General features: G+C 41.0%; 2 protein-coding genes across 22 annotated transcripts in view; one reads left to right on the top strand and one right to left on the bottom strand.

Moving 5' to 3' along the window:
* Positions 1 to 14353, bottom strand: part of SDCCAG8 (SHH signaling and ciliogenesis regulator SDCCAG8) — a 103960-nt gene extending 89607 nt beyond the window's left edge. For 2 of the 11 annotated variants that reach the window (XM_064414676.1, XM_064414679.1), the window contains exons 1-7: positions 13711 to 14004; positions 7376 to 7537; positions 7186 to 7268; positions 3646 to 3759; positions 3117 to 3242; positions 2684 to 2824; positions 1266 to 1330 (exon numbers count right to left, since the gene is read on the bottom strand). In XM_064414676.1, the coding sequence (XP_064270746.1) occupies positions 1266 to 1330; positions 2684 to 2824; positions 3117 to 3242; positions 3646 to 3759; positions 7186 to 7268; positions 7376 to 7537; positions 13711 to 13777 (758 nt within the window). In that variant the 5' untranslated portion in view covers positions 13778 to 14004. Of the gene's footprint in view, positions 1 to 1265; positions 1331 to 2683; positions 2825 to 3116; positions 3243 to 3645; positions 3842 to 7185; positions 7269 to 7375; positions 7538 to 13710; positions 14146 to 14253 lie in introns of those variants that run through there. The other 9 variants (XM_064414677.1, XM_064414675.1, XM_064414673.1 and 6 more) reach the window with 8 other exon arrangements.
* Positions 14145 to 15953, top strand: part of CEP170 (centrosomal protein 170) — a 92494-nt gene continuing 90685 nt past the window's right edge. For 9 of the 11 annotated variants that reach the window (XM_064414662.1, XM_064414663.1, XM_064414661.1 and 6 more), the window contains exon 1: positions 14145 to 14537. The gene's annotated coding sequence lies outside the window, so the exon portion shown is untranslated. The remainder of the gene's footprint in view (positions 14538 to 15953) is intronic. The other 2 variants (XM_064414659.1, XM_064414658.1) reach the window with 1 other exon arrangement.

Here is a 15953-nt window from a genome sequence, read left to right as displayed (position 1 = left end):
CCTGAGGTCAAACACATGTGCAGAAAAACAGGCTAAGTTTTTTACTTGTCTCCAAAATTTTTACCAGGTGCTCTGAAGACTTTTCCCCAGAATTTCCAAGCATGTGTCAGACTGGGGAGATCGCAAGCAATAGGAATGTTAACATCAGGAAGTTCCAGACAAACGCACACTGTGCATATATAGATCAATTTGACAAATTGTGCAATGAATCCAAAGCTTTGGGTTTGTTATGCAGGCCATCTGGGCAGCACACACTCAGGAAGTCTGACACATTCTGGCTGCATCGGATTTACTGTGCACATGATATATACACTGCGTGCATTCTTATTTCCATCTGGAAAATCTTCTGTGCACTTTTTCCAATTTTAGTACTTGGTCTATTACATATAATCCACTATAACCTGAACAGAATTTGCGCTGCATATATCCTTAGACAGTCGTGGTGCAACAAATCTATTGTTGGACAGTTTTGGACAGAAATCAGCAAGTCCTGTGTACATTCACCCTTCAAGTTAAAAGGGAAGATAGTCCCACAGAAAGCCATATAATTTCTCACTTCAATAAGACTGAGTTTTGCAGAACTTCCTGTTTGCAAGATCATGCCTCTTAGGAGAAATCAGAGACTGAATAATGTACTTGAGGAACTTCTGAGACAACCCCCAACAATTATTTCTGGGTAAATAGAACACTTGAGACCAAGGGGAAAAAAAAATTGGATTATACAGCTGAAATTAAAGATCCTCCTTTACCTTCACTAAGACAACTGGCTTTGCATGTTGCAGGTTTTACCAATGCAGAGAGCATTCTTTTAACTTGTCTCCCTACCACTAACTCTTTTTACTCACAGAACAGGCTAGCATTTTCAAATACTTGAAACCACAATTTATTTAGGGAAAAACATAATTAAACAGTAGTAGAAAGTAGTTAATTATGGAAGCTGTCACACAAGTTAAAATTGTAATTTCTCTTTCTTCTTTGAGTGGTCTACCTTACATGACCTTTCTTAGGGGAAAGAGAATAAAAAAAGAGATGTTTCATATTGCTACTGTTTCTATAAACTAGAAATTTCAATTTCTATTGAAATTCTATTCAATTTTGCTACATCTATATTTGAGAAAACTTAATAGAAAACCAGTTTTCAGGGACACTATTAGAAGACACAACATTCACGCATTCTCTTATTTAAAGTCATATTAAGAGTGGTTCATGCTGTTATGCAGTGAAAATTTATTCAGGATTATTTTAAGAAAAAAAATTCACTTTACCTTAGAGACTGTATTTGAGCATCAAGGATATTGACTTTTTCTTGATAAAGAAGTTTTAGATTCTCCTTTAAAAAAGATGGGAGAAGATATGTCTTGCTTTCCTCATAACAGTCTTTACAAACAAACCTAGACTTTACCCACATTCTTTTCCCCTGAGGACATAAACCTGTTGAAATACTAGTGGCAGAGAAACTTAAATATTTCAATTTTCTGGAAGTCTAAAAAGTGAACAACCCTCCCATTTTTTTGTTTCTAAATAAGATTTTTTTGCCAGATCCTCATATGGTAAATTGTTTCAATTCCAACTGCATTCCTCAGCTATCTACAATGATGCACAGAAACTGATAATCATGTCTCAAGTTTGCTCTTGGTCTCCCACAGGTCAGCAGATATTAACACATAATTATTAAGAGCTTCAAGTACACAGGCTATTTATTTATAACATAGTGAGCTACTCTTCATACACATGGTGAAGAACTAGGTTTATGAATCAACCTCACCATGTTAAATACAATGGTGATAACAAACCAGATAAAGCACTACAAATTTAGCTCACTATGACACTTCATAGATTAACATGATTCTCCTGATTTAAATTTGGCAGATGAAGAAAAAAGCAATTACTGTAAAAAACTGCTTCCAAACAACTGCAGGCATTAGTGAACACTGAGGTCTTCAGCTCTAAAATAATAGTAAAAAAACCCCCCAAACTATATATTTCTATGAAAAAACCCTCAAATCCCATTTAATTAAAGCATTTAAGTATTGTATAAATTCCACAGTACACAAATGCACATGGATAAAATATATCAAAACTTGTCAATTAGCCAAGTTTTTTTTCCAAAAGATAGCAAAACTACTTCAGAGTAAAGGGAAAATTAATATCCTCTGAAACTAAAAATAAAGGAGGAGACAACATTATCTCTAAATTACAAGGACTGCTCTGTATCTCTAAAAGCACAAGGTGTGTAATTCATCTAAGGGAAAGCAGATTGCACAAAACTACTTTTGTACTTTACTGAGCCTGTACTGCTCCAGGAGCAGAACAACTCATTAGGAGAAGAGCTTGTGTGGAGGGCTACATAAATTACACCAGCTAGTTCCCACCTGCTTGGGTGCTGTGTTACTCCTAAGAATCTCCAAAGTACAGTGAAGCCATCATCTTTAAACAAGAACTATCTCTGGGAAGTCATCATCTGCAGATCTGCAGACAACCTGCCATCTGTGTCTAGCTGCACAATAATATTAATTAGGGTATAATGAGAAGATGAAGTTTAAGAGAATAAAATTTGAGTTCAGATTAAGGTTCAGTCAACTAAAACTTCTCCTGTGCCTGTTAAAAGCTAATCACAACTGGAACAACAACAACACTGAACAGTTTGCAAAGGTAGGACTCTGTGAAGAAAGGTAATACCAACCAGTTCTACAGGCCATGTGGCTTTGTCTCCAGAAGCTGCTGCAACAAAAGCCTGATCTTTGTTATGTGCCAGTGAGGAGGTGGCAGGCTGGTGTGTGCTACAGTCTTTACCACCTACTGGCCAGGATCTCTGAGTATTTGCCTAAAATGAAAGTATTAATTCTTCAGTTATGGTTATGCAGGCTGGTTTTTTTAAACAAATTTACTTAAGTATTGAATCTTTTAATCTTCAGTAGAATATAAGAACCAATAAAAAAGTTAATTAGGTTAGCAACCTATGATAATGATGTTACCCAAGGAAATCCATATTTACAAATTCTCATTAAATTTTGACTAAAATTCTGTTTGCAGACAACCATTTGTACACCCTTCCATAAAAATAATCTGGCCAGATCCTTGAGAACTGATTAAAGCAACAAAAAATAAAAACTTACTGAGGCATCAAGAAGAGTTTGCTCTCTCAACATGTATTCTGCAGTTAAGAATTTCAGCTTCTGATGGAGTTCCTCATTTTCAAGCAAAACTGTCTGTTCTTGATCTTTCACCTCACACAACTCCTCCTACAGGATGAAGGAATTGCATTTAAATGGTTCCTTAAGATGGCTATCAATATTGAAATGCATCTTAAGACCAAGAGCCTAGACTATAATTTTCAAATATTTTAAACCTTTTAGAGAGACTAAGAATTCAAAAAAGAGAGATTTTGTATTTCTGCATCTTAAATTGCTATAAATGTTCTTTAAAAAAAAGCTTATTTGTATTTGTCACAGGATATAAAAATGTCTTTAAAGATCCTTAAATACTAGATACCAGGACACAAGGTAAGGGATCTACTGAACTGCATTTGGCTAAATTTTGGTCATTACAACAATCAATCTCAAGTCTAAATGTAAGCTGCTTTTAATGCAGTTCTTCACATTTGGGGGACCAGGGTTTTAGTAGGTCAAATGAATTGTGTGATACCTTGTAAAACTTCACTTCTGCTTCCAAATGTTTAATGTACTGTGACTGATCGGTGATTATAGGAACAAGATCAAAAAAGGCTGGTAAGTCTTCGGGCACAGCTTCTGGGGGCTTCTGAAGGAAGTAAAGAACAACATGTGCTATGTTCTGATTTTCCATTATTGCTGTAAGGTCTTGCTTGCACACAGAATACAACCTACAGTTTAAATGCACACAGAGTTGTTAATGGAGTTGTCTCCATTAACATTAGTTTATACTTCTGAAGGAAAACAAGTATCTTTATCCATATCCCTATTTTTGAAACTCACACAATTCTAACACCTATGATTTTGGGTCACAAACATGCCTTTTTGTGCAAAAATATTCAATTATATATTTCCTAAATATAATTGAAGTCTAAAAGAGATCAAAGATTCAGAAACCTACATCCTTGTTTTTAAATATTACTTTTCAAATATTCACCATTCCAAAAAAAAGCAAAACCAAAAAACCCCAAACCAAACCTGAACAAAAACACCCACAAAACCAAATTTTAAAAAGGCAAACCAAGCTACCAATGGCAGTAACATCTACTAGTTATCTTATCTACAGGTTCTGCCAACAATGCATTAAAATTCCCTGTCCAATCCTTATAAAGGTATAATCCTTAAATCAGGATGAGATGAAAGTTTCTAGCAAGAAAAACCTTACAGTCCAATTATGCCAAATATAAGTATTGGCTGTTTTAAAGAGGGGGACACTCTTGAGATATCTGTAACCAGGACAGCAGAGACAAATGGAGGATATCCAGAATTATCTGAAGAAACATCTGTTTAGAGAAAGAATTCCAAATTTGCCACATATTCTGCCTAGCTCAGTAGACATAAGCCCCATGTTCTATTGACTCAGAATTCATCTTGATTTAAATTCTTAATCCTAACTACATCAGAAGTTAAACCAAAAAAAGGAACCACACTTGTTAAAGTATATATAATATAGCCTTGATAATATTTCTAAGTCGTCTGTGTCTCTGGCTCCTATTCATCCATTCCTCTTCTCTGAAAATGTAAGGAATACCTTGCAGCTGAGACCTCCAGCTGCCTCCCTGACAAGATTACACCACAGCAGTGTTAGAAAATGTGGAAAAACTCCGTTTCTATTCAAATTATTTTTCACTGAAAAACAGTTCTAATGTTTAAACTGAGAAACATCATTGTAATGTAAACAATACTGCCAACGAATTTTTCACTAAAAAGAAAATAACAGGTAGCATATTTTCTCAACACAAAAAGAACAGAGGACCTCTGCGACTTTTTTAAACTGTTTTAATAACATAAATGTTATAAATTAATTATAAATTGATTTGGGATTTTTAAATTAATGTTCTCACAATATAACATGTAACAGGGTGAAAGAACAGAGGTCGGGAGAGGCATGAATTTAAATCTGACTAAATATTAAAATCCGAACTGAAAGACACATCTGATCAATATGAATTACCAAACAATTATGCCTGAGTCTTGGAAATACTCTTCACACTAAAATACTTAATTCTGAAAAGGATTTATAAAATGTAAATGCTTAGCAGCTCTAGAAGCCAGCATTCAACATGGTGACAAACAGTTTTGCCAACATCACAAACAATTTGGCCCACCTTGTACTTTTCCAGAATGTCTCAAATCTCAAGCATCTAAACCACAGAATCAGAGAAACTCTGCCACCTTAAAAACTGGCAGGAGACAAGAGGAATCCATCACATATAAAAGTGTCAGGAACAGAGGTTGGATGCAGCTAGGTTAGCCAAAACCCAGCTTGAAGACCTGCAGTTGTTATATGAAGCAATCTTGCTGGGCCTTGACCTCAGGTGATGAAGTGTAGAGCAAAAGGAAAATTTCTGCCCAACCATCTGGGTGTAATCAAAGAAATGATTTAATAATTTGATGTCTATTGCAACTTTAATCTATGGGAAAGAAAAGGGAATTTTGTGGCAACAATATTATTTATATGTATGAAGTGTGATAAAGGTTACTAAAGTGTATAGTTTTTGTGAAATGTTACATTTAGCTATAGATCCAGCAGTCATTTACTATTCAGCAGTCATCAGGTATTTCAGCGTCACTCAAAGCAAAAGGTTAAGGTTACTCATAATCTAAGTTTGCTTTCCTTGACCTTTGGGAAATTGGATTCTTCTTATACAAGAAATGTTTCTGCAGTGTCCAGTAAATCACTGGACAGGCTCATATTTTATGAGGGCTTGGGCTTATTTTTGGTGTGTGTGCACTTTTGTAGTTCAACATTTTTTTGAGCTTTACACGTGGTCTGCCTTCAGAACACTTTCATATCCTCAAGCAGATGGAGGACAGCTGCAAAGGACAGTAAAGCCACACTTCACAGAATATCTCTCACTGGAAACTTCAAGAGGAAGAAATGGGGCAATGCTGTACCAATACAGTAAATTCCAATTTTTTTCTCTGTTTATTCCTCCATCCTTTGACTCACTCCCTGAAAGCACTACCCCAAATTTCTTAGATAAAAGTATTCAATTTCTAAATTCTCCACTCTACTAAAACTTCCCAATGTAAGTAGAAAAGTTCACCAAAGATGGAATAAAAGATTCTTTCCCTTCCTTCCAAGGCTAAATACAAACTGATACCAATTTATGTCATGCTAAAGTCATCCAATGGTCCATCAATGCCTTGAGCTACAAAACACTAACTCTTTCCTATGCCATTATGAGGCAAAATACCTGGCAGGCCAACCATACTAAACTCGTTGGTCTTAGAACACTCAAAAAAGTTAACTTTAAATAAAATTCCTTAACGTCAGGAGAGCAGAGCTATGCTCATTACACAGGCTGAAAGCAACACAGCAGGAATACAGGTTTTAGATTATTCTGCTGCTAACTTTGACAGCAAAGAGCTGCTTGTCTTGCTTAGTATAAACCAAAAATATTCAGTGTAAGCCATCAAAAGATAAAACTGCAACAGTGCCTTTGAATTATTTTTCTGTGGAGCTTCTAGCAACTCTCAGCTGCTCTGTAACTGAAGGGTGCATCACATGTACTGTGGTGCAGTTCTGCTTCAATGAAGCAGCGTCTGAGAAGCCCTTGTAAGGGAGTAATCAAACTTTGACAGAGACCACTGCATTTAGGCAGAGAACTATAAACCCTGTTTTTGCATGAACATCTCTAACTCTTTCAAGAAAAAGCATAGTTAAAGCATAAGAAGGGTATTGAGAATCCTTAAGGTACAGTCAAAGGGAAAAAGAGGCTGCTTTTTCAGAAATTTTTCCTTGTTTAGCCCAAGTGTTTTCAAAACAAAAAGGAATGGACAACCACACTACATGGTCAACAAAAAGAAGAGAAAAGTATAAACCTTGTATTATAGATTCCTTTTTCTTCCATTATGGTCATAAGGATACCAAGTTCTGGTCATAGCCTCAGGAAGCTCCCATATTTAAGATTGTTAAAATTATTCAATGTTTCTTTCGTCTCTTTATACCATAAAATCAACATGCATGCTGTTTATTCAAACAACACAAATGAAACCAGAAGAAACATACATGGAATGAATTCTTCCTTCTTGAGGGAGACTCTTCACTTTCCATTCTTTCTTGGTGTTGCAACAAAATTTTAAGTTGGTTAACTAGGAAGAGATAAAAACCATTATAACCAATATATAATTACTTTTGAAATTGAAACGAGTGTAATTCCTAACAATGTTTAAACCATTTCCTTTCAGAGCAATCTTACCTGCATGACTGTGCTGCAGTTCCTGGCTGGCTGCAGTCTCACAGTCATCATTGGCCGTGTCTGCATTGTCACTGCTTTCATCCACAGAGGACTGGTCAAATCCAGTGCCATCACCTGTTGCCAAGGCATGTTTCAGTTGAGAGATGCTTTCACTGGCACGTTCTAAAAAAACCCAACCACATCATTACCCACAATAAACAACATAAAAGAAAGGATTTACTGACTGATATTTTAAATGGGAAAAAACATGAGATAACTACAAGCATTCAGCATGTGTCTAGCTTGACTACTTGACCTAAACTCAGCCACTGGAAGCAATTACCCAATGCAAACAACCAAAAAAACCCTACCATATTTGCAAAATATTTACTAAATACTAATTTTTCAGAGAAGAGCTATACATAGCATCTTAGCCCCTCAATACATTAGGACACTGGAGCAGCACAAGTAATAATATACTTGACCCTAAAATATTTCCTAGCATATGCACCTTCCATACTTTTCAATGAACCTAAATCTCATGCTACATTTTCTCCAATATGCAGGATTGGAAACCAAAAAAAATGTTTTTGCATTTTAGTGATGCCACCACACATTATTACAAAGCAACATGTCACAAAATGAAACAAATACCTGAGTAAATGAAATAATAACTCAGCAAACCATAAAGCCACCATAAAACAGTTATTTAATAAACACCAGTGATTTCTGAACAGTGTGAAAAATAAATAACAACATACACTATTCTAGAAAAAAGACTAAAAAAACACAGCAGAAAACCTTTATCCACATAAATACAAATATTTTCAAGAGCTGACTTGCTGACAGATGATACAGTAAAGGTCTTATCTAATGTTCAATATATTTTTTCCTTATATTCCTTCCTTAATCTTTTATTTGATTCAGCTGACTTCACAAAAATAATAAGCATATTTCAAACAGTCAAAATTTAGTAAAACAAACCCAAATAACATTTACAAGGCAATGACTCAGAAAAAGAAGGGTTTAGGTCAAATATTTCACTTTTGGCATACTTAGGCTCTTCTCTTTCTTGAGCATTCCAGATGCTTTGAGGGCAGAAGAGCTAATTGAGAAATGACAGAAGTATCTCACTGATGCAATGGCTTAGATATTTAGCAAACTATGTTGCAACCATTTGTTGCCAAGAAGTGTTCAATGTCATATAAATTGTCATGTGGTGTGCCTTAATCTGGTAGCATTAAACTTCCTTCATTTCCCCATTTCCTGTGGCTGTCTGCCAGAGAACCCCAAAGCATCAGTATTTGCTCCCTAGCCAAGGGACAAACAACAAACCAAACCACACCAGAACCAACCAAGCCCATATCTATTGGTTTTCCCAGAACTTCTCTCTGTCTGTAGTATCACAGCTTCTGAACTCCAAGCTATTACTTCATCCACAAAGATAACAGAGATCTTACACTCTGTTCTCTCTTCCCATAACCATACAGGCCAGTAGTAGTGAAACACATTAAAGCCAATATCAATGGCACAATTATGCCAATTTTTTTTTACTACACTTTCCTGCCTCTGAAATAATGTCACCACATTCTGGAAAGTGTCAGCAAGTATCTGCTTAAATTTCTTAAAAGCTTGCCTATTTCCAAATTACGAATGTTGCTGTCATAGGCAAAACACTCTCCACTGGGAAATTGGAAATTAGGATGTCCCAGTGGTGTGGCTTTACATTCACCAGATACAAGAGATCCAACACTTCAGTAAGAGTGGAACTGGATGTTTAAAAGGAAATAAATACATTACAGTATTTTTTATTTCCAAAGTAAGGAACATAATTTTGGGCATTAGGATAAAAGACAATATACCAAGGAGCAGAAAGACTATGTTTGTTGTTTCTTACAATGTAAAAATATTCTTTTTAAATATGAAAGAAATTTAAAAAAAATGCTGTGGATGCAAACTACAGGACAACAAAAAACATCTGCTGAAAGACAACATGATTAATTTTTTAATGAATTCAGAAGCAATTAATTTTTAAGTCTCCCCAATTCAATCTGTTTGAGTTAAGCTACTCCTGTAATAGTACATTTTATAGAAACACGGCCTCAGTGAAAATATACTGCAAAACCTGCTCACATGCAGCACTGTAATCTGCATATCAAAATCAATCAGCACCTGTCTTTTCGATGTCTTAACACGACTCTACAAATAAAATCCAAACACGTATTCCTGTTCTATGCTAAAACATCATTGAAGTGCTATTTCCTATTGGAACAGCTGACGATATAATTGAATTTGGACTCATGTGGATTGAAACTTCAAAAAAACCCCCGACTTACTATTAAGCCCTTTGGTTTTCAGTGTTCAAAGGATCTGAGATGATTATGAAAAATGACAAGCTAGCACCCAAATATGATGGATCAAATTCAATACATTAAAAAAAAAAATCAGTGTAAGAACAATTTGCCATTGAAGTCAAAACAGGAAAAAAACCCAGAAGGCATTGAACCAGTTTAGCATTGCCTAAACAAGAGATGTTTTCTCAGGCACTGCACAGAACTCTTTAAAAAGAGTACTCCTTTAAATGAAAGCACCAAAGCTACCTCATTCATGAACTCGGAAATGCCATAGAAAATACTCTGGGAGCAAAAGAATAAATCATTCAAAACAACAGAATTGCCTGAAAGACATGGAAAATAACTCCAGCTGGTAGAATCATTAAGCAGCATAAATTGAAGAAAACAAATGGCAACTCTATGAAAAAGTTGTTATAAGTCTGTCACCCAAACCTAACAGTCCGGTTCTAATAATGTCAACAAGAAGATGAAGTTACTGGCTATAAATTCAACAAACAGCATCACTTGCTGATATCTGATCACTCTGCTGATATTCCCAATAAGCAAACAGCCTTAGAAAATTAGAGAAGGAATTACACTGATTCCTTAGGTCTTAAAAAAACCCAAAGCAAATCACTGTAGAATTTTTGTGAAACAGTAACTGACAAAAAAGACAATTAGACACACTAGTGAAAGCAAAAAGACAATGGCCTTTTAAAGAAAACTTTCCTGTCCAAAATTAGATCAACATTTGCTTCCATTGACAGCTAAAAATCTAAAATATTATACCATATATCTTTTCAGTCAAGTAACTACTGAAAAATATTGAAACTGAGGATTTGGTTATAGGGGTTTTTGTGTTTATCACACCTTGGAACTTTACTTCCCATTCTGACATCCAGCTGTTCTTTCTTGGCTGCCAAACACACGTATGTTAGTGTGGAAGTAACACACTACATGGCCATTTTGAGCCTAAAAGTATCCTACCATCACTACCTGTGCTGCTAGGATTTTACATGCAGCAATGAGCAATATCATTAGTCAGGCCTCAAAAGATCCCAAGGTGTGTGAAATGCTCAGCTGTTCCAAAATAACAAATCCTTCTGATTTGGTTTCTTGCTCTCTTTTTATATGAGAAATAGGTAGTTTTCAGCATTACTTTTACCAAGCTATGATCTTTAAAAGCACAGTGCAGCAGTCATTGTCACAAGTTCCCATACCTGTGGCTCTTTCTGCAGAGCATAAAGCATTTGCCTAAATTCTAGAAATCCTCACATGTGAAAACCTCATTGCCAAGTTCCTTGTGGCAGATTCGCCACCTTTAAAAGAACATTTTGTGCTCAGAATAATACCTAGAAACACCTGCCAAATAAAAATAAAAAGCCTAGACAAAAAAAACAAACATTACAAATGTAATTCTAAGCTGCTTCAGTGTGACAGCTACGTTGAAGTGATGGAAACTGGGTCACATACTCACTTTTCCTAAGATGTCTTTGACTTCCTATATCTCCTGGTTTATTTTTGGAGCCACATAAAACAGCCACAAAATGAAACTTTATTCAGAAAATACTTATCTTGTCATCTGTTTCTCTTAGGGTTTGCATCTCCATTCTCTGAAATTATGTAGGACACTGCACTCAGCAATGCAGTGGAATACAGAATGTCATTTCCACAAGACAGACTTGAGGAAGACAAGTGTATCAGGCTCAGTACCTAAAAAGGATGGTTTGCTCCTCCTTTTCTCCTGCTCTTATACTGTCCCAGGTCCAACAGTGAGCCAGTGCTCTTTACTCAAGAGGCAGAAGACTCAACACAAAAATATAAGCTAATAGTTCTTTGTTCAAGAAACCAGAAATATGCTAGAAACAAAGAACTGGACTCTAAATAGTCTTCTCAATTTACTGCTGTTAGTAGAAAAGGGGAAAGTCACAGGAAGGCATCACACTCTCCTCTCAGCAGTGGTGTAGTAGAAGGCCCATTGGACATTCACATTATGCCTGTCAATTTTCACTTATTAATATGAATACAGCAGCTCACCACTCATTCTCATTTACAAAATACCTCTACTCCCTTGAGAAGAATCTTTTATTAGAAATACTATCTCCTAAATTTTTTAATATAATTGAGACCATTTCAAATGAACCTTAAAGTTTATGCAGTAACCTAACAACCCCAACTGTACAAATACCACCCTCCTAACTCAATATGACACATAGCATTAAAGACTTCCATTACACAAGGTCAGGAAAAGCTACATTATAGAACCTTTGTTATTATCAAAGCCTCTCTGTTGAGCTCTAAGACCAGTTAGGTCTTCATCGGGTTTTTTTGGCCCAGCTTTCTGCCCTCTGGCCACCAGACTCAGTTTACTGAACACTCAAGCTTCCTGTCTTCTGAGGGATTTCCCTTTGCAACAAAGGACACTGCCCAGAAATAATCAGTTGCTCTTTGAGAACTTAAGTACTCTTCCATCAAACTGAGTAAGGCTGTCAAGTGATTCTTCTGGTATCCAGTATGGGTGGTAAGAACCTGTTGCCATGAGCTCAGCCTGCATCCAGATAATGTCAAGCACTACAGGCAGGTTATGAATGCTGTATTTCAAACACATCAAATAATGCCCAAAGCACGCCACCTAAAATTGCTGAACCCGAATGACAGGGTCATCCCAATGGGAAGAAAAATCTCCAGCTGTATAACTATATAAGAGAAGTAGGTAAAGCATTAGATTTGCAACCTTGAGAGTAATGATAACCTGTTTATCCTACGGTGAATTCTTAACACTGGTAGTAATGATGTGGAAAATGCTGTACAGCTAAAAGGAGTTAAAAATTGTACATCACTGAGAAATAAAGAGGTTCTTTGAGAAACACAATAGAACTTAGGCTATATTGCCCTGTATTGGGGCTGTTTGTGCATAACCATATTGATTTGAGACATGCGAAGCATAGTAATTGATTGACATGAGAAGCATCCCCAGATGTATGAAATCAAAACTACCTTGGCATTGTATGAAAAGAAAATTCTTGTTTCCAGGAATGTAATGGGGAAAGGCTCACCAGAAATTCAGATTATGAAATTATTTATCAAATATAACAGATCCAGTGTAAGGGGATCCCGTCAGAAAAAGATTAAATGAAAATAAGTTGTATGAAGAGAATACATGCACCCAACATATGCATTAGAAATGGTCAGCTCTAACAGTCTCACACACAGTTAAACAGCCCTGATATTTGTTATCCTAATTGTTCTGCAATAACGGTTAACTGCAAGTGTCAAGTAGCATTACCATGCTCATTTCATCTACAGGAAAAGTAAATAGAAATTATTCCTCAAAGCTCTATCTTGTGGAAAAAAAGAAATCTATCGCTAATGTAAGGAACTGATGCTCCTTTGAGAACAAAGTAAAAAAATATTTGCTGGGAATCAAGTATCAAGTAGCTATTTGAAAATATTTCCATTGCAAAAAAGAAGAAAGAAACAAGGATAAAACAATGTTGTTTCCTATGGCACAGGAAACATCCCAACAGGCCATGTGGGGGTGCTGTGCTAAGAACACAACTTTCCGCACCAGTAGGTTCCGGTACCCACAAACTATCCAGTGGCTTTCTTCAGAACTCTGACATTTACTTTGCCCAGCCAGAGACAGTCTGAAGGCTCGTAAGGCCAGGCTGACAGATTCAGGTGCTCTTTGCCGGGCTATACCCCACGCCTCTTGGACAAAGCGGCAGGTATGAACACACTCGATGAGAGGGGAAACAACCACTCTCATAGGAACCCATTTGTACCCTCATCTTTTACCACGACTGGAATCCGCTCTTCCAGGATGGCCAAAACCGCGCCCGAAGCAGCAGCGGTCCTGCCCGAGCCGGGTCTCGGTGGGACGGGCGCCTGCGATGGGCTGTGGGCGCAGCTTCCCCGCTGCTCCCGTCCCGGCCCGGCCGGGGGCTCCGCGGGGCGGGGGCAGCCGCATTCCCGGCGGGCGGCTGGGGCGGCCCGCCCTCACCCCGCGCCCGTGCCGCTCACCTCGGAGGCGCCTCTGGTACCGCTCCAGGGACTCCTCCAGGGCGCGCTCCCCGCGGGGCGCCCGCATCAGGACGCCGCTGGCTGCCGGGGAGCAGCCGGCGCTATCCCCCGGTACCGGGGGCTGCCCGCGGCGGGGCTGGGGGACAGTAGTCGCACCCGTTCTCCCTTCCCGCGTTGGGCTCTCGGAGGAGCCACCTGCGGGGATCCCTCCGGCTCCTGGTGGCCGACCGTTGCCGTCGGCCGCCGCAGCTGAGACTAGCAACGCCAGGAATCCGTCGCGCTTTCCGACGGCGGGAATGTCGCCGCCAGGACTACAAGTCCCGGCATGCACCGCGCCACCGGAGGCAGAGTCCCCTCCCACCGCCCACCCCCGGCAACCGGGAAAGGGTGGTCGCCGCAACTCATCTCCCCTTTGTTGTGGATCGCGGCCGCAGTCGCGCCTGCGCACAGCACAGCCCGTCCGCCTACGCCCACGGGCCGGCAGCGGGCTCAGCGCCGGTCCCGCCACGGCCGGGGCGGATCGGGGCGGGAAGCGCCGTTTACCTCCCGCCATCGCCCGCGCGGGGAGCGCCCGCAGCCCGGGGAACGCTATTGTCTGCGGGCGGCGCAGGCGCAGCGCGGCCCCGCCGCCGCTGGGCCCCGGCGCGTGCGCAGTGCGGCGCGGTGCCGCGGTGCCGTTAGCCGCCGCTATGTGCAGGGAATAACGCCGGGGCCGTTGCCAGAGGGACACCGAGCGCTCCGCCCTCGCTCCGCATCCCGCGGGATGCCGGCTCGCTGAGCACCCGCTAGCGACGGCCCCTCCCCGGCGCGCGAGCCTCCTCGGAGGGGTGAGTGAGGATGATGATGCTGCCGCCGCCGCCGCCCTGGGCTGCGGGTCGGGCGGGAGCCGCGGCGGGGAGCGGGGCCGCGGTCCGCCCGGTGCCTATTGTGTCAGGAGGTAGCCGCCCGCCGGGACCCGGGCGGGCTGCGGCCGGCCGAGGGGGAGGCAGCACGGTGTGGGCGCAGCCCGCTCCCCCTCCCCCGTCGGGCCCGTAGCTCACTCCGCGCCCCCGCCTCCCTTTCCCCCCGTCGGCGCGGGGCGATCGCCGGTGCCAGCGGGCATCGCCGCAGGCGGGACGCGGCCGGCATCCCACACCGGGCATTTGGTGCTGCTGGGTCCCGCTGCCCGCGTCTCCCTGGCCCTGTCCGCCCGCGGGGCGCCCCGGCACACCCACCCAGCCCGCCGGCCCCGGGGCTGCGCAGCCTCCCGCCCGCGGGCGGATTTCCGCGGTTCCAGCGGAGACGCTTCCAGAGGTTTATTTTTTTTTTTGGGTGACCTTCTTTCACTGGCTGCCCGGGGCTGGAGGCAGCGTGTTTCTCCGGATTTAAAAATCAGCGACGCCCTTCGTCTGGGATGCGGCGTTTACCCCATCTTAAAATAATGTCTTCTGTGAAAGGGTGATGGAGAAAATCTGCGGTTTCGCCTTTTCTCGTATTGCGTATTTCCACCCGACGAGTCAGGTCCCCTGCTTCCGAAAATACCCTCCCGATGGCGTGAGCTTTTCCTTTTTCGAGGCGCTTCCCGGGAAAAAAAAACATGAAATCAGGGTTTTTGTCCCCGGTGGCGAGGAGCAGCCCACTTTGTGCGCCCGCCGTGGGGACGAACGGGTTACTGCGCTAACAAAAACCCGATGGCGATTTTCGAGCCGAAAGCGGCGTCGCGGCGAGCGGAGGAAGCGGGCGGGGCGGGGGCGCTCGCCGGGCCCCCCCGAGCCCCGAGCCGGCGGGCACGGCCGAGCGCTGCCCGCCCGCCCTGCCTGCCGTGCCCGGAGCGCTTCTTCGGCATCAGCTCGCAATTAGCCCATCAGTGCTCGCGGCTTGATGGGGGAAATAAAGAGATGTAGATGGTATGCTGATGTGTTGTGTGTACATGAGGATTGCGTTGTTGTGACAAGAGATTAGATAGCATCCACTGATCTGCACTTGGAGGAAATTATTTTCTTCCCTGTGAAAGCAAAGGTACTCATAAAATATTTAAGTACTTTGAAAGAATAAAGCCTGTTCTAGCACTGCGATGATCATCTTTTCTCCTTTGGAATGCCATTCAAGGGTTTGTGACAGCGTTCTTGGCCTTGGGCTTGCATCTGCAAAATGATATGTGGGATGGGACAGTTTTTGTAAACTGAACAGAGACATGATTACATATGCTGTGATTTTCTATGATTAATTTCCTCTGGGAAATGCTTTCTGTCCAGATGCTGAGA

The sequence above is a fragment of the Passer domesticus genome, chromosome 3, assembly GCF_036417665.1.
Source record: "Passer domesticus isolate bPasDom1 chromosome 3, bPasDom1.hap1, whole genome shotgun sequence".
Lineage (NCBI taxonomy): Eukaryota > Metazoa > Chordata > Aves > Passeriformes > Passeridae > Passer > Passer domesticus.
Note: the sequence above shows the minus strand (reverse complement) of the source record. Positions and strands in the feature narration are given on the sequence as shown.